At 39.8% G+C, this 18,546-nt stretch overlaps 1 protein-coding gene across 3 annotated transcripts in view; it reads right to left on the bottom strand.

Moving 5' to 3' along the window:
- The window catches only part of TMEM245 (transmembrane protein 245), an 80,710-nt gene that overhangs the window by 43,971 nt on the left and 18,193 nt on the right, over positions 1–18,546 (bottom strand). The window contains exons 4-8 of one of the 3 annotated variants that reach the window (XM_070459333.1): positions 13,678–13,860; positions 11,195–11,419; positions 9,885–10,054; positions 6,873–6,896; positions 1,604–1,708 (exon numbers count right to left, since the gene is read on the bottom strand). In XM_070459333.1, the coding sequence (XP_070315434.1) occupies positions 1,604–1,708; positions 6,873–6,896; positions 9,885–10,054; positions 11,195–11,419; positions 13,678–13,860 (707 nt within the window). The remainder of the gene's footprint in view (positions 1–1,603; positions 1,709–6,872; positions 6,897–9,884; positions 10,055–11,194; positions 11,420–13,677; positions 13,861–18,546) is intronic. The other 2 variants (XM_020892395.2, XM_070459334.1) reach the window with 2 other exon arrangements.

The raw sequence follows: 18,546 nt of genomic DNA, 5'->3' as shown, positions 1-18,546 counted from the left end.
GTAATCCCTTAGTAAATTGCTGCATATTAGATTATCTATTGATAATTGGTACTACCATATCTCTACAGCACTATATGAAAACGGTTCATATCCAGGCTATCAGGTAAGCTTCACAATTTCTGGAAAACAGCATATAAAAACCTGGGGTGCAGAGTTCAGTAGGGTCCAAATAAAATATAAAGACTGTGATAGATTACAGAAGTTTCTTGAAAAGCCAGTAAGAGATAAAAAATTTAGCTGAACTTTGGAGAATGATTTATTTGATAAAAGAGGGGTGAAAAACTGCAAAAGCTGGTAACATGACTCCATACAAATATGCAATGAAAAAAAAAAAGAGGAGTGAAGTGAAGTGACTCAGTCGTGTCCCACTCTTTGCGACCCCGTGGACTGTAGACCGCCAGGCTCCTCTGTCCATGGGATTCTCCAGGCAAGAATACTGGAGTGGGTTGCCATTTCCTTCTCCAAGGGATCTTCCCAAACCAGGGATCGAACCTGGGTCTCCCGCATGGCAGGCAGACGCTTTATCCTCTGAGCCACCAGGAAAGCCCCAAAAGAGAGGTAATAAGGACTAAATTTTTTTTTATATCCTCTCAAAATTAGTTTGGTGAAAGTCTAACATTCAGTGTGATAGTTATAAGAGGCAGGGCCTTTGGGAAGTAATTAGGTCATGAGGGTGGAGCTTTCATGATGGGATTGGCGTAGAGGTTTCGTTGCTGTGATGGTTTAGTTGCTAAGTCATGTCCGACTCTTGTGACCCCATGGGCTGCAGCCCACCAGGCTCCTCTGTCCATAGTATTTTCCAGGCAAGAATACTGGAGTGGGTTGCCATTTCCTTCTCCAGGGGGGTCTTCCCAACCCAGGGATCGAACCCAGGTCTTCTGCACAGCAGGCAGATTCTTTACCGACTGAGCTACCACGGAAAACCTGATGGAAGACATGATGGGATTAGTGTCCTTAAAAGAAGAAATACAGAGGTATTCTTTCTCCCTATCATGTGAAAATACAAGGAGAAAACAGCCACCTATAAACCAGGAACAGAGCCTTTACCAACAAGCTGACCATGCTCGCACTTTCATCTGGGGCTCTCAGCCTCCAGAACTATGAGAAATAAATGTTTGCTGTTGAAGGCACTTGGTGTGTGGTATTCTATTACAGCAGTCCCAACTAAAAAGGCGGAAGGGAAATGCAAGCTGGAAGGATCTGGAAAGTGAGAAATACCTTAATGGTAAATCAGCAGAAAGAACAATGAGACGTGAAGGAAGGAATCAAATTCTGATCAAGTGAACATGATCTACGCTAGGAGTCATGGACCAGATCACAGTTCTTCTTTTGAGAGAAGAACCCACTTTTCCCTCAGTATCTCCATTTTTCATCTGCATTTACCTCGGAGGATTTTTATGATAATAAAATTTAAATGATAAAAATACATTAGACAAATTCATGGCAAAACCAGCAATACAAAAATCATAAATACTTTAAATGCTATAATTATTTATAAGCAAAGTAACATTTCCCATGCATGCAACTGCTGGCTTCTTATCCATACAACAAATTCTAACAGTTAAAGAGTTTATTAATGGTGATAGTAATTGTTGTACTGTACCTTTGCAGTCAGGAGTAGGGCTAAAAGAAGTGTTCCTATCACTAACAAAAATATGATGAAAATGCTAATTATTTTGTCTAACATCTTCTCCAACCAGATGATCATCTGCACAGAAATGAGAAAGAGAATTAGTCATCTTTCAAGTACAACTTAATAAAAACATATGTGCATTCAAACATCATGAAGACAAAACAGGCTATTCAGCACTGCAGAAACTATGGCGTAAAGATTAAAGCAGTAAAAGCTATAAGCCACTTTAGAAAATTAACTAACAGTGTTAATTGTTGTTACAGAAAGAGCTTATTATTGTCACATCTAAGAAAAGGCAATCAATTTGAATATAACCTAAATTTATGCTTGGATTCTCATAGTGTGGTATGTTTACATTTCAAATTAGAATTTACGATCTAACAAACATTATAAACTAAATAATGACAATCCCTTAGTGAGCTCAAATCTCTACTGTCAATTAGCAAATATATACGACTTTAGTAAAAGGATGACTTACAATGCAGGTATGTCCTGCACTAGACAGATAAAATAGGAGCAAATTAAAATGGGAATTACATTCAAAATACTTTTTTCCTTTAATGTCATCAGGGTTACAAATAAAATCTATTGTTAAGGTAGTGATAAATACCAATTTCAGAATAATAGCTACCCTGGAAACAAAAGGGTTGGGACACGGATGCACAATCAGGGAGGGGTACACAAGAGACTTCAGGTACAGGTAATATTTTGTCACACTGGAAGACAGGCATGTGGGTGCTCTTCTATCCTTTTATACTTGAAATATTTCATAATAAAATAAGAAATCCACTTGAAATTTCTATTTTTTTTAAACCATAAACTTTATGACAAATTATAATTGACTATAAATAAAGAATAATCATTAATGCAGTAGTTATCTCATAATCAATAAAATTATGCTTTTCCAAAATGCCACGAGGCATTCTATTTTGAGTATAACTTCTCTCCTCTTTCACAATGACAAATAATCCTACATTTTCTAAAACTTTTGTTTTCAGAATATCTAATCCTGACAGATCTCTAGAATTCCTGCCATGCAATGCTACCAATTGACATTTCAAAAATACAATCAGACTGATGATTGAAATACCACAATGCACCCCTCAATCCCAACATGAGCACTGCTGAGTAAGTTACTCTTCTTTTAAATATGTATTATGCTCGCCAAACAGTTAAACATTCAAGAGCAAAGAAGGACGGTTAAAACAGCATGTCTTCTAAAACATTTGCTTTCTATTTGAAGATTACAAGCTTGCACCTCCTTATCTTTCAGGAAGAACACTGTCACCAAGAGATCGATGCTATAGTGAACTCAAAGATAAACAGTGCATCTTTTACCTTGACAATTACAGCTTTCAAACAGAAGAGTTAATTTTCAGTGCATGCTACCAAAGCATCAAAGACAATGCAGAGATTAAAAAAATAACAGGTTTCTAAGATATGGAAGGTCAGAGGTCATATTTTGAATGTAAGTTCTAAAATCAGTGAAAGTGAAGAGTATCACAATCAGAAACTAACTCAACATCTAGTTTTTGAGAGTTTCCTGAGCAAAGAGATAGTATTGCATGATTCCTCTTTGTATCTCCGAAACCTAACAGTGCACAGCATGTGGTAAAAGCTCAGTTAATACATATTTGAATAGGAAAAATAAAGAAAATATCAGAATTATGACTGGATTGGTATTCACAAATTACAATTTCTGAAAATAACTTAGGAGCCTCAATTTTTTTTTTTTAGAAAATTCACATCCTGAAATACATCAACATAAAAGATGTTTTATTTGGAAAGTATCTAAAGTTATGTCTGAGTATTTTTAACATATAAAACATGGAATATTCACAAACACATTATGTACAACAACATTACAAAAGTGAAACTTTGTTTTCAAACCAGGGTAGAATTTTCCTATCACAAGCTCTATATACCTAAGGGCTGGAATAAGAGACACCTAAAGAAAAATTTATTTTCAAGAGATAATACTGAGGGTTAGATGTTTTATTGAAAATTTAAAACACAGGCAGACACCATTTTATTGTGCTTCAATTTATCGTGCTTTGTAAATAACATGTTTTTACACATTGAAGGTTTGTGGCAACCCTGCTTTGAGCAAGTATATTGGCGCCATTTATTCCAACAGCATTTGCTTATTTGGTATCTCTATCACATTTTGGTAATTCTCCCAATATTTCAAACTTTTTGTTATGATATTTACTATGGTGATTTGTAATCAGAGACTTTTGATGTTACTACCACAACTCACCGAAAGCTGAGAAGATGTTTAGTCTTTTTTTTTCCCAGCAATATTTTTAATAACAATTTATAATATTTTTTGGACATAATGCTATTGCACACTTAATAGACTACATGTGTCCAACTCAGTCGCCAACTTTTTACCACTCTACCACCTATTAAGCCCAATAGACTGTAGTATGTGAAAGTGAAAGTCACTCAGTCGTGTCCGACTCTTTGTGACCCCATGGACTTGCATAATACAGTCCATGGAATTCTCTAGGCCAGAATACTGGAGTGGGTAGCCTTTCCCTTCTCCAGGGGATCTTCCTAACCCAGGGATCAAACCCAGGTCTCCCACATTGCAGATGGACTCTACCCGCTGAGTCACAAGGGCCGCCCAAGAATGCTGAATTGGGCAGCCTTTCCCTTCTCCAGCAGATCTTCCTGACCCAGGGATCTAACCAGGGTGTCCTGCATTGCAGGTGGATTTTTTACCAGCTGAGCTATCAAGGAAGTCCCGACTACAATATAGCACAAACAAATTTTATATGTCCTGGGAACCCAAAGAAAACCATGTGACTTGCCTTATTGCAATATTCACTTTACTGTTGTGGTCTGGAACCCAACCGACAGTATTTCCAAGGCATGCCTATAAATAAAATCACTTAAGATGTTCCATACACAAGCAAAAGGTATGTGTGTGGCGGGGGTCGGGGGGAGGTTTCTATTTACATATGGCCAGCAAAGATAAGGTGAGAAAACAGGCAAAAAGGAAGATAGCAAAAGTGAAAGAGAGGAAAAAAAGTGGAAAAGAGAGACAGGAAAGACTTAAAAATGTGGAGAACTAAGGACCAATCGAGAGGAAACAATCAAAGAGGATAGAAACTTACAGAGGAAACGAACACCCTAAAAGAGTGAATGGAACAAGACTCATAGACACAGAAAAAGAAACGTGGTCGGAGGAAGCAAAGGAGAAGGGGAAGGGGATGAAGGAGAGAATTCGTAAAGAACTGCCAGAGGTGCTGTCCCATGAGGCCGTGCTCTGCTTTAAGCAGGGGAACCACACTGCCTGTCAATCCCTACCCTGCTCCATTTATTTCCCAGTTTATTTTAGGTTTGAGATTTTATTTTCTAAAAGTAGGAGGGAAGTACTTTTAAAATGACATTCTGAATGTTTTAAGTATAAATAAAGGGCATGCATTTTTTTCTAAATGTAGAAATGTCAGTAAATACATAGTTATATCAAAAGATACTCTGAGGCTTCTAAACTGACTCGCCTTCTTTACCAAGTTATGAAGAAACTGTCATTCCACTACTGAGTTTTCTATTCATTATTCTGGACGTGTAGGTTTTTATTTTACTTTGTTTTTCTTAGCCTAATTCTAGCAGTACAAATAATAAATACTGAGAAAACAACTAAGTCTTAAGAAACAGTTACATTTCAATTAATCATAGCTGTGTTTCTCACCCTCACTTCTCTTGAAATAGTTTCTAATTCACTTCACTTGTACTTGGAATACCAATACCCAATGCTGCAAATTTTCTGCCCTTGGATGAAATATGTAACAAAACAGACTTCAATTTATTTATGTGCTTTCCCAGGGCACAGACTCTCAGAAGTTAAAGCAGTTACTCCAACTCTACACCAGTACTTTACCTATGCTACACAGAATCATCAAAGAAAAGGAGAAGGTTATCTGACCCCTTGAGAATCTTTTAAAACTAATTCACAATTAGCCAGCTATGAATTAGGTAACCTAACTCAAGTCACCAAAGGTTAAATCAGATTGAACCTAATGACTTTAGCTCTCCTTTCTCTCATCTCTTGAGAACAATTTCATTTCAATAAAAACAAAGTGGGGAAATACATAAGACCACCTACTTTAATCAAAGTAAGAAAATATAACCTATTTTTGTAACACTATCATTTGCCAAGGATTGAATTCATTTACTCATATTTGTTTTGTAGAGCGGAGGTACATATAACCATTTGTGTATGTGTGTTTGTATGTGTGTGTGTGATCATGGTGCTACATGTGTATGTTGATTTTACACACTGTTTATTTTCAATCCAAAGTTTAAAAGTGTAATAAGCACTGTTAATAAGTGTCCCCTCTATTCTCTTTCAACAGAAAGAATGAAACTCTAATCTTTATACCCAAGAGCCTCATTTTGAACTATTTCTAAGAGGTAACACATTTTTCTTAAGGCCTGCTGTAGTATTTTCACTGAAGATTTTTAAGGTCTTATTGTGTTTAATGACAACACACATGAATGAAATCATCTTTTGCTATCTGCCCTAGGGATCCGATAACATTGTCCGAACTACTCTATGGGTACTGTGGTACTCCTAACCTATCTGGATTAGACTTCATTTAAGTTACTGAAAATTCCATGGCAATCATGTGAGGCATTTACCATAGATACAACCTCACGTTTTGGGAAATACATAAAACTAGATGTCATGGGCCATGACTACACCATTTTTTGAGAGATAAAAAATAAAATTTTGAAACACTACCTATAAAAAAAAAGACAACATATAACACTATTGGCCAAGAGAATCATACAAATATTTCACAAGTCTTTTTAAAAAAACTATGGTGTTATTTATAGAAAAAGCAGCCGTAAAGAGCTCTCTTTCCTTTTCAGTAACTTTTGCCTAAAATGCTCTCACACATTAAAGGAGACGAGAATATCAGGCTGGGCCACATGATAGAGCTGAAAAGGTCTGGAGGTCACAGTGGACAAAAAGGACCACGAGACAGAACATTAACGCACTCGGGCAAGGAGATACCATCCACATCCTAAATAAATAGCTTTAAGTTTTTAGCAAATTGCACTGTGGCAATATTAATGCTTCACGACCTTCCATAGCTTATAATTAGAACTTTAAAAAACAAAAACTTAGTCTGACATATGAACAGAAACAGGGTGAGAACGGAGATGCGGGGGGGGGAAGTTACAGAATTCAATAGTAAAAATCAACATCCGGGTGTTCATTTACCTTCTTATTTAGCCAGTGCCAGAGCTTGAGGATAGGGGTAAGGTGAGAGAGAAGATAAGAACAGTGGCATATCATTAGAGATGCAGTAACAGTATGAAAAGAAAAGAGAGTCACTGAGAGCATGAGAAGGAAGTCGTCTCGGACAAAGGAAAAACGGGGAAAAACTGAACTGCATTAACAAAGCTTCAAAATCAAGTGCATGTAGTATTCCTTTAAGACACACGATTGAAATGATAACCACAAGCTTTGTTCGAAATACAATGATTAAAAGTACATAAAGATAACCTGAATGCTTACAGGCTTAAACTTTCACACCAAATTCCAAAGATCAAAGCTATAATTAAGATTTTTCACATACCATGCATTAAAAGGATTTTCAGTCCCTATATAAACTAATTCCTGTTCACACAGTACATTTTCATTGAACTTTGCAGTTGCAGCTTTATAATAGTACTTATTTTACATTTCCTAGAGTAAAACATTTCAGTGCTCATTTGGAACAGTGAACACCTGGTCAAAAAGCAGACATATTTAAGATTCTGATCATATTGGGTGCATTTTCTTCCATTTCCAATTTTTCAGGCATGCATTTTTCTACTGTATGTAATATCCTGCTGTTTTTTCACATAGACATTACCTCATCTACACCTCACAATATTTAGCACTATAATAATTCATGCTAGTTAATGGTCACATAAAATAAAAATCAGCAAACATAGGATTTAAAGCATTATTAGTGTATAAAAAGCATAAAGACTAAAAAGCTTGATTTCATCTGAATGACTAAATGCTCTTTGCAGAGTTATTCCTAAAGCACACCTAGTACATGTTTAGACACATACTTCAAACAATCTTCTCTAGATGGATCATTTCAACACTGGTCCAATCAATTGAAATTAAACAGAAACATGGAAAATAGATGTATTCCCCAATGCAGGACCCCAGATATATTATTATACTGCATAAAACATAATTTTGACATCAACTATAATTGAACAAATATTCAATTTGTGATAGCCATTTATTCTGATATATATCATATGTAACAGAAAATGCTAGTTTTATTCATTTTACTGTCTCTCTTCCTGAAGAACAAGACTGACATATAAATTAGAATAAAAATTACAAATTTTTACAAGACTACCCCATAACAAATACTTTTGATGCCCCTGGAATTTCAACCAACACAACTGTATAGTTTTCCTAAATGAAGTGTTCCCAATACAAGTACATGGGAACACTGAAAATAGATTTAGTTTTTATGCCATCTGATAGTGGTAAGACAAAAAAATTAACTGGTGTAACAGTCACCCTCTTTACAGCTTGAAGTGATAAATCTGCTCTAGTAAGATAAAACTTCACCTTAATCAGGGAGATGTGATAGACATGCTGAAATCTGTGAGAAGTCCTAGATTCTTATTTTTAAAAACTGAAAAAAATTAATAAGAACACAATAGGCAGGGAATTCCCTGGTGGTCCAGTGGTCAGAACTCTGTCCTTTCACTGCCAAGGGCCCAGGTTCAATCCCTGGTCAGGGAACTAAGACTGCCAGAAGCCACACATCAGGGTCACAAAAAGACACACACACACATACACACACACAACAGGCAAATTAGAAAAATATAAACAGCCAAGAAGCAAATAAAAGAATGGTCAACTCAACTGTTATTTTTTAAAATTTCAAATTAAAACAACACCGAGATACTTCTTTTTACAAAACTAAAATGGACTTTCAGTTATACCATAATATACGGTACTGGCAAGAGCTCAAAGAAATGGGTATTCTCATATGCTGCTGAGATGGGAACTAAAACTGACAAACCTTCTGGAAGACAGCCAGGCAATATATTAAAAATATGTATCCCCTGCACCTCCTTTGACTTTCTCTCCCTCACATGAACTCCAGATACTGTTCTTGTCTCTATCTACATTTGCTTCATCCAACAGTGTTTTTCAGCCTTAAGCCCTGGGTGGACCTGTTAGAAGAAGTCACTAGCCCTGTGATAAAGTCCAGCTTGCACAGCACAGCATACAAAAAGGCGCTGTCGATCCAGTCTTGCCCGACTCTCCAGCTCTGCCTCCCACTAATCACTGTTTCACATATCCCACTTTCCTCGTGTTCCCTAAGAACTCACTCTGTGGGGGTCTCTGCCCCTACACCGCTCCATTTACCCGCTCTTCTTCCAGGCCTCGCTAATAAACTCCGAGCAGTGCTCACAATGTGCTCTGGTATCACCTTTCCCACTGCTCATCAACAGTGAGGCATTTCTTGCTCAGTTACCACCACTATATCCTGGACACACCTCTCCCCTCAAACTATAATGACGGCTCAATACTTATACAGAGCTGACAGTGAACTGGATCCCAGTCTAGGAATTGAACATGTATCAACTCACTGAACCCTCACTACCATTCTCTGAGACATACTTGCTATTATACTTTATATTCATTGGCACAGAAAGGTTACGAAACTCATCCAAGGTCACAGAGCTAATAAGCAGCAGAATTGGGATCTGAATCCAAAGTTTGAATTCAGAGACTATGCTCCAAACCATCTCTTCTGAATCTAGCACAGCCTCTAACGGATTGCTGTCTCCCCACTAAAACAGTTTCTGTACCTAGTTTTCCAGGATTCATCTGGTTTTCCCTAAAACTTATGCTATCTAAAGCATGAGAATTATCCAAAATTATTCACTGCACTGAGCTACACCTGGTTATATAATTTTAGACAAGTCACTTAACCCCTCTAGACTTCCATTTGGTCCTTATAAAGTAAGAGTTGAACTAGGTGCTCCTTTTCCCTCATTTTTAAGATGTAAAAATACTTACACAACACTTATTCAAACTACATCTATCCCATCCATCACTCTAAATTTCAGCAAAGTTAGACATTAAATGTGTTATCAGCAAGTACAACGTAAATACTAATATACCATAAAATGGAATCTTTTAGACAACGAAATACATAATAAACTCCACTTGAAAGCAGCTCAAGTTATGAAAATACAATACCTTGCTATCAACCTTTAGCAAGAATTTTCCGAGCCCGATAATCGGCCACGGGGCCAGGGCTTCCTGCCGCTCCTTCAGGAAGTGCTCTATCACCTGCCACCACAGAGCGCAGCGCTTCTCCAGGAAGTTCACAACGCCAAAGTGAATAACAAGCTTTTTGAGGACCCAGACTACGAGGAAGATGAGAAATACACACACGAGAGAGAGAGAGATTACAAACAGGTTCAGTTCCACATAACCTTCCGAAAACAGCAAAGCCAGTGCTAAAATATATAGTTGGTTTTTTTTTTTTGCTTTTGTTTTTGTTTAATGGAGGAGGGAAGGAACAAAGTTCAAAATACTCCAGCTTGATGGAACTGGGGCAGTTTCCACACAATCCCCACCTACCTATCTCCCACCCTCTCTGTGAAGTCTGAAGCCCTGAAGCGGTCAGGGATTCAAAGCCCACATAAACGTTAGACGCCTCGATCATGAGGATTTCACTGACTACAACCTTGGCCCCTCACACTGTGCCGTTCCAGGATAAAGCATACTAACCTCTGACCTGCCCTTGTCACTTTGGCTATTTTAGCTGCTCTTGCCAAATTTTGTTCTTCTCCTTAGATGTTTGATGTGTAGTGCCCAGATAAGCAGAAGGTATTCCATACACATCATAATTTTCTACCCCCACGGGGTAACATTCTCATTTGTATTTCTATGTCTCTTCCTGATGCTCTATACATCTGAATCTCTCATCACGGTTCCGTAGAGACCAGGGCTGTTACAAACAGCTGTACACTACATGATTTCCGGGAACAACTCAAACTACAATATGAAGGGAACCCTCTGCGGTGGGATACTGTGGTTTCCCTTTAAACAGGGGTTAAAGCTTCTGTTAAAAGCTAACTAAGAAGGAGTAGGGACTAGAAGGAAGTGCTACTTATCTGTAAGGGTTGTCTTGACGTTTGGACCCTAGATAATTGGTCCCAGCCACTATGATTTCCCTACTCCAGGGAGCTCTGTGTCCTCAGCCCTGGCCTTGTAATCTAACAGTTCACTGTTTACTATTTTGAACCATGAGCTCAGTGTTACATGCCAGGTCAACAATTTCTTCATCAGCACTTTTAAACCTCTGGAGACGTCCTATGGTCTCGAGAATAAGTCCAGGGTAATTATAGTTGTAAAAACTTTGTGGAGGCCACCATATTCACAGCCTACTTCCCTTTTTTATTTAAAAAGATAGTAAAATTATCTCAAACATTAAAAAAAAATCCACAAATTAAAGAAAAGAAATCTTCAAAGGCAAGACAAGATCATCACTAACCAATTACCTGCAATAGGCACTGGCAGCAACTGTACAATCCACAGGTTGGACCAGATCTGGACTCCGACGATGGCCCAAAGGAGAGACACGAAGTATATGTCACTAGTTTTCTTCTTCCTAAGAAACGTGCCAACTTCAGGTCTCTGTCTGCCCAGGGTGGGTGAAGGGGAGGCGGGTGAAGAAGCTGAGGCCAGTGTTGGAGGGGGTTCTCCTCTGTCCATGGTTTCTGTCCCTGAGGAGGGAAAGCAAAAAAAAAAAAAAAATCACCCACACATTGGTCCACATTAATAAATAGTAATATAGAGCAATCAGCTAGGCCTGGTTTAAGCCCTCAAGATGTACTACGATAGCATGATTACACTGGGTTAAAAAAGAAAATAAGACCTGGATGGATGCTTGCAAATGTAATACAAAAAGGTGTGGAGAATGATGTATGCTTGCAAATGTAATGAAAAAGGTGAGGAGAATTAACACTGACAGTGTTTACATCTACGGAAATTAAGTTCGTTGAGAGGGTTGAGTATGAGTAATGGTTTATTTTTACTTTATACATTTTACACTGTTCAAGTTTTTTATGACATATTTATAATTTCTATTTATATGTATATATATATATAGCATTTAGATTAAAAAAAAACTAAAGGTAAACACATGACAAAGTAACAGAATTATAATTAGCCCATGAAAATTACTCAAACCATATAAAGCAATAAATATTAACATACAGAATTCTTTATTTAAAAACTCCTTCTCTTTTAACTTTATTGTAGATGTATTTATATGTGTCTCTGAAACAATATGGCTTTTCAGCATAATTTTATCTAAATGGGACCAGCCGCTCTTACAAAAGCCAGGGTTTTGAAGCATATCTTTCTCTTAGAATGGGATATTAAAAAATAACAGGTTGCTGTGGATGAGGAATCTTCAAATATAGGATATCACGCTGAATTATTTCATAAGGCACTGCTTTCTAATAATGCAACTACTGCCATATTTCACTATTACTCAGAATATATCACAATGATGGAAATGAGTAAGATCCTAAAACCTATATTTGGCCTTCTATGAAAAAAAGTTAAAAGTATACCTTATTTCGTAAAGTCTAGGTAAAAAAAAAAAAAAAAATGAACACCCCTAATTTCAACGTCCTTTTTGCCCCAATTTCTTTATACAATTTTATACAGTTGTATCATTTTCCACTCAGAACCTTTCCCACTTTCTCCCTTCAGTTGAATGCCAACTCCAGAAGAAATAAGACCTAGTCTGTCTTGCTTGCCCCTCCACTGAATTCCTAGTGCAAAAAAATATTACCTGACATGTAGAAGGTACTCATCAAATCTTTACTCAAAGAATGCCTTCCCTGTTATTTCATAACTTTTGTAAGTAACTCCACAATAGCCCTGTGAGTGCTTTATTATAATTTCCTTAGTGGTTTTTTTTTAAATGATGCTTAGCTATGAGGACATTTTTACTACTGATGTAACTGGGACCATGTTTAAGTCAGCCCATCTCATGAAAACTAACATTCTACCCAGAGGTTTGGGGCTAAACACCAAGCTAATTATAATACGCTTCTGTTTGCTCTCTGAATGAATGTCTTCCTAATTTGGAAACTTCATGTTGCTGGATCTGGCAGATATTCATAAGAATAGTAAGTCCATAACCAAAACATCATCCCCTCTCTACTCTGAAAACATAATTTAATGTGTAAGAAAAATAAGTTTTACTACTACCCCAAATGCCTTTTCTTAGCTGATCCCCTCTTTCAAGACTTCTCTAAAGTGAGTTCTTCCAGGAGAGCTCATGAAAACAGCTCCTTAACTCTCAAACCTCTGGCAGTAATGGGCCTCTTGGCACAGACAGACAAGGCCTTTACATTCCTGAATTCTGTGTGAGTATGGTATGACTTTAAAGCTGGTATAAAACTACTAGCTGGATCTCACAGAAGCTCTGTGTCCAAAATAATTAGAGAATTCTGTGTTAAGGGAAACAGTCAATATACTAACAGCAAGAGGCATGCAAACCAAACTTTGAGAAGAAAAGCAAAAAATGCCAGAGAAATGAATGATTGGAAGATGGAAAATAAAAATCCAAAGAAAGATGGAGAAAAGGAACAATGACCAAAAAATGCAACATAAAGAGAGCAAAAGAGAACAATGGAGGAGAACTGACAAGTTGTAGAAGAAATGGCAAATATAAGGACTAAGTAGGGGAAAATACAGACAAAGGTAAATGGGTCTTTAAGAAAAGGAAAATAAAATGAAAGGATAGTGAGAAAGAATAACAAAAGAAAAACAGGAAAAGCCCTTAAAAAAAAAAAAGGAAAGAATGAAGAATCAAGGTAAGAAACCTAAGAAGATAAATAATTAAATGAATGAAAAAAGTGATACATGAGAACAAAGATAGAAGGAAAAGAGTGTAAAAATAGGAACCAGAGAGAAAAATGAAGGACCGGTAAGTAGCATCTTGTGATGCTAGTGTCTTTCCTACTTTTATGTTCTATGTATATTCCATTTTCCAGAAGGATGCTGAAGGCATTCTCACAGCACCAGTCACCTGCAGGCTGGGGAGAGGTGTGGTCCTCGGTGCACGATTCATACCCTGTGATAGAGATGGCCAAGGTCGCTAGCGTAGAAGCTGCCATAGAGATGACTTGTCCCGGTAGCTCTGCTCCTGTAAAACAAGCATGCAGTTATAAAACTTTTTAAAGGCAATAAAAAAAAAAGGGAAAATAACTTGCAAACTGAAACACAGTCCTTGGTTTTTCAACAGCAATAAAACAAAATGGCTACTACTGATCCACTAGACCAGTGGTTCTTCATCAAGAGACAGTGCTTAAAAATCAACCGTCAAGTCTGCTAAAAATGCAAGTTTCTGGACTCTCTCTCTCTCATTTGGGAACTTGATGCTGGTGCATGTGGAAGATAGTAGATATAAATACGGAATGCCACACTTGTATTTTAACTTCACAGGTTTATTTTAATGCACATCTCTGTTGAAAAACACTGTTACACCAAGCCTATGAGCTTCTTGAATGCAGACTTACTTTCCTTTGTATTACTAGTTCCTAGTACAGTATGGAATAGCCCACGTGCATACTAAGTCGCTTCAGTCATGTCCAACTCTCTGCGATTCTATGGACTGTAGCCCACTAGGCTACTGTATCCATGGGATTCTCCAGGCAAGAATACTGGAGTGGGTTGCCATGCCCTTCTCCAAGGGATCTTCCCGACCCAGGGATCGAACCCACATCTCTTATGTCTTCTGCACTGGCAGGCAGTTCTTTACCACTAGCGCCAATGGGAAGCCCAAAATAGCCCATACTTGTTTTCAATAACAACATTTCATGACTGCATATGCAAATGTATGGGTATTGCATAAAATCATATACAGTCAATCCTCGACCTACATGGGTTTGAACTGTGCAGGTCCGCACATATGTGGATTTTTTTCTAATAACTGTATTTTCATCTTACAGATCTTAACTAAGTATGGAGAAAAGCTTTTGTTCAATGAGAGATCACAGGTGGAACTAGGATTTGAATTCTGATTCTACCCAAACTGTTTCAGCTCCCTGCCCTTGGGTGAGTCATTTATCAATTCCTTTGTTTTTGAAGCAGAGATAGGAGTTCACAGATATTTGACTGCATGGGGGGATCACTGCCCCAACCCTGACATGGTTCGAGGGTCAAGTGAATATCTGTAAAGTCCATAATTCAACAAAGGCAAAATCTACCACCTGAGAATCTAAAAGATCATCACTACCCTGTTTCACAATCTAGGTTCTCGTGTTAAGTACCTAACAGGTAGTAAACCAAGTTTAGCCTAGATCCAAAAAACACATTCACTGGTCAATGCGGTCTGTCTGGAACGGTCAGCCTTTAATTTGCTACGGCAGACCACACAGAGCAGCTCGCCCAACGCCTGTTCCCAGTGTGCTTCCCCGTACCCTGGAGACTGGAACGCTGAAGACTGGGCTTCCCGGACTCCTTGGAGCAGCTGGCCCGACACCTGTCTCCAGTGTGCTTGCCTGTACCCTGGAGGCTGGAACGCTGAAGGCTGGGCTTCCTGGACTCCTTTGAGCAGCTCGCCCAACGCCTGTTCCCAGTGTGCTTCCCCGTATCCTGGAGGCTGGAACGCTGAAGGCTGGGCTTCCCGGACTCCTTTGAGCAGCTCGCCCAACGCCTGTTCCCAGTGTGCTTCCCCGTACCCTGGAGGCTGGAACGCTGAAGACTGGGCTTCCCGGACTCCTTTGAGCAGCTCGCCCAACACCTGTTCCCAGTGTGCTTCCCCGTACCCTGGAGGCTGGAACGCTGAAGGCTGGGCTTCCCGGACTCCTTTGAGCAGCTCGCCCAACGCCTGTTCCCAGTGTGCTTCCCCGTACCCTGGAGGCTGGAACGCTGAAGACTGGGCTTCCCGGACTCCTTTGAGCAGCCGCCCAACAGCCTGTTCCCAGTGTGCTTCCCCGTACCCTGGAGGCTGGAACGCTGAAGGCTGGGGCTTCCCGTACTCCTTTGAGCAGCTCGCCCAACGCCTGTTCCCCAGTGTGCTTCCCCGTACCCTGGAGGCTGGAACGCTGAAGACTGGGCTTCCCGGACTCCTTTGAGCAGCTCGCCCAACGCCTGTTCCCAGTGTGCTTCCCCGTACCCTGGAGGCTGGAACGCTGAAGACTGGGCTTCCTGGACTCCTTTGAGCAGCTCGCCCAACGCCTGTTCCCAGTGTGCTTCCCCGTACCCTGGAGGCTGGAACGCTGAAGACTGGGCTTCCCGGACTCCTTTGAGCAGCTAGCCCAACGCCTGTTCCCAGTGTGCTTCCCCGTACCCTGGAGGCTGGAACGCTGAAGACTGGGCTTCCTGGACTCCTTTGAGCAGCTCGCCCAACGCCTGTTCCCAGTGTGCTTCCCCGTACCCTGGAGGCTGGAACGCTGAAGACTGGGTTTCCCGGACTCCTTTGAGCAGCTGGCCCAACACCTGTTCCCAGTGTGCTTCCCCGTACCCTGGAGGCTGGAACGCTGAAGACTGGGCTTCCCGGACTCCTTGGAGCAGCTGGCCCAACGCCTGTTCCCAGTGTGCTTCCCCGTACCCTGGAGGCTGGAACGCTGAAGGCTGGGCTTCCTGGACTACTTTGCAGCTACTGTTTCACCTGTGACGGAGTGGAATACCAGTGCAGGCACCCTTGTGCAGACCTGGAAGCCCTAAGCTACTCACTGTGATTTGGAAGCTCTCATGTCAGACACAGTCATGGAGACACATGGTTTTCCTGCACGAACTTAGCAGAAGTTCCAGAGGTTCTGCCGTCTGATTTCCGACTCTGTGTCAGAGAGCAGCAGCAATACTATGTAGCACTTCTGCTCAAACCGTCCTCGGGTGTTGTTGAGCACTTCTCCTGGTTGCACTGCTTCTGCATGTCAGGTCCAAGCTTAACTGTCTGATCTGTCCAAAAATTCTGTGTGTACAAATCCTTTATGCTAACCAATACCTCTTTCTATTTAGACTAGTTGGCATGAATTCCACTGTCTGACTAAGAATAGTCACCAAATCATACATATGCCCACATTCATACAGCTGGGACCTCTCAGTAGGCTGATACTCAATGTGACAACATAAAGTTCTGCCAGGCCGATGAAAAGAGCCATGACTTTCAGAAGAAGGTCAGTGAATTTCAGCTCCAGATAAACTTCACATACCCAACAAATCCAAGGCTGGCCACCTCCCAGAGGTAAGCAGGCCACGCCCGAGATGGCTCTTTGGTAGATTCAGCCCTCAGGAGCAAGAGCACTCATCTTGCTCAATCACATCCTATCCCTCCTCTAATAAATGTCTTCGTAACCTGAAGGAGGCTTATTTTTAGGCAAACCAAGAGAAACCCAAAGTTATGACCTGGGAAGAGAGCATAAATTAGATATCTGGATTGGGACCTATTCTCCTGGCATAGGTGTCTAAAGTGCTGATTTGATGCCAATAAGAGAACAAGCGCTGAGAGAGAAAGACAGTGTCTTTCATGTCTTACATGTTTCCGTTACTCACTGTATTGAATGCTGAGAATAAGAATACAGACCCCGCCCCAGTGGAGTCTAGTGAAATAGATAAGAATCAAAGGACCTACTAACACATATATATGGAATTTAGAAAGATGGTAATGATAACCCTATATGCAAAACAGAAAAAGAGACACAGATGTATAGAACAGACTTGTGGACTCTGTGGGAAAAGGCGAGGGTGGGATGTTTTGAGAGAACAGCATGTATATTATTTATAGTGAAACAGATCACTAGCCCAGGTGGGATGCATGAGACAAGTACTCGGGCCTAGTGCACTGGGAAGACCCAGAGGAATCGAGTGGAGAGGGAGGTGGGAGGGGGGATAGGGATGGGGAATACATGTAACTCTATGGCTGATTCATGTCAATGTATGACAAAACCCACTGCAATGTTGTGAAGTAATTAGCCTCCAACTAATAAAAATAAATGAAAAAAAAAAAAAAGACTCAAAGGACCACACAAATAAACAAATGTATACAAATTATGATGACTGCCATACAGGAAAAATACTGGGTATTTTATGAGTTCCTAACTGAAGAAATCTGACTTAGTCTGGGAAATCAGGAAAAGCCTTTCTTTAAGAAATAAAAATGAAGCTGATATACAAAAGATGAGGAGAAATTAACCAAAGGAAAGTATAATCTTTTAGATAGAAGGAAGAGAATAAGAAGGCTGTAAGTGAAGAAGCTGGCATGTTAAAGACAGTGAAAGGTCAGTGTGTCTGGAACACAGAGATGGCAAGCCAGATGATGAAAGTCAAAGAAGACCATACTAAATGACTTTAATCTTTATCCCAAAGGAGTAGGAAAGCACTGAAGAGTTATTGAGATAACTGTAACATCACATGAAGTTTTATGAAATAATACAGAGCGATCCTGTGTACCTTTTACCCAGCATCCCCTTCCCCACCATGGTAGTATCTTTTAAAACTGTAGCACATTACTACAGAATGTCAGCATGGATACAAGACACAGAAGTTTCATCACTGCAAAGATCTCTTACGTGGCCCTTTTATGACCACATCTCCCGACTCTGTAAATAAATAAATCAGTTTTAGGGCTACAAAAAGATTTCTCTTACTGTTTGATCAAGAACAAATTAGAAAAGACCAGGAGGTACAGGAGGATGCATTCCCGCAACACTGCAGGCCAGACGTGACGATGGCGTGGTCTGCAGAGGTTAACAGGGAGGAAGCTGGGAAAGTAGCCACCCTGAGGAGACAGGAGATAGTCAACGATGACCAGATTTGGTGATGAAATAATTCAGGATTCAACCATGATCCCCCAAGTTTCCAGATTATGATCAGACAGACCGCATGT

The sequence above is a fragment of the Odocoileus virginianus genome, chromosome 31, assembly GCF_023699985.2.
Source record: "Odocoileus virginianus isolate 20LAN1187 ecotype Illinois chromosome 31, Ovbor_1.2, whole genome shotgun sequence".
In the NCBI taxonomy this organism is placed as follows: Eukaryota; Metazoa; Chordata; class Mammalia; order Artiodactyla; family Cervidae; genus Odocoileus; species Odocoileus virginianus.
This window is presented reverse-complemented; position numbering and strand designations above follow the sequence as displayed.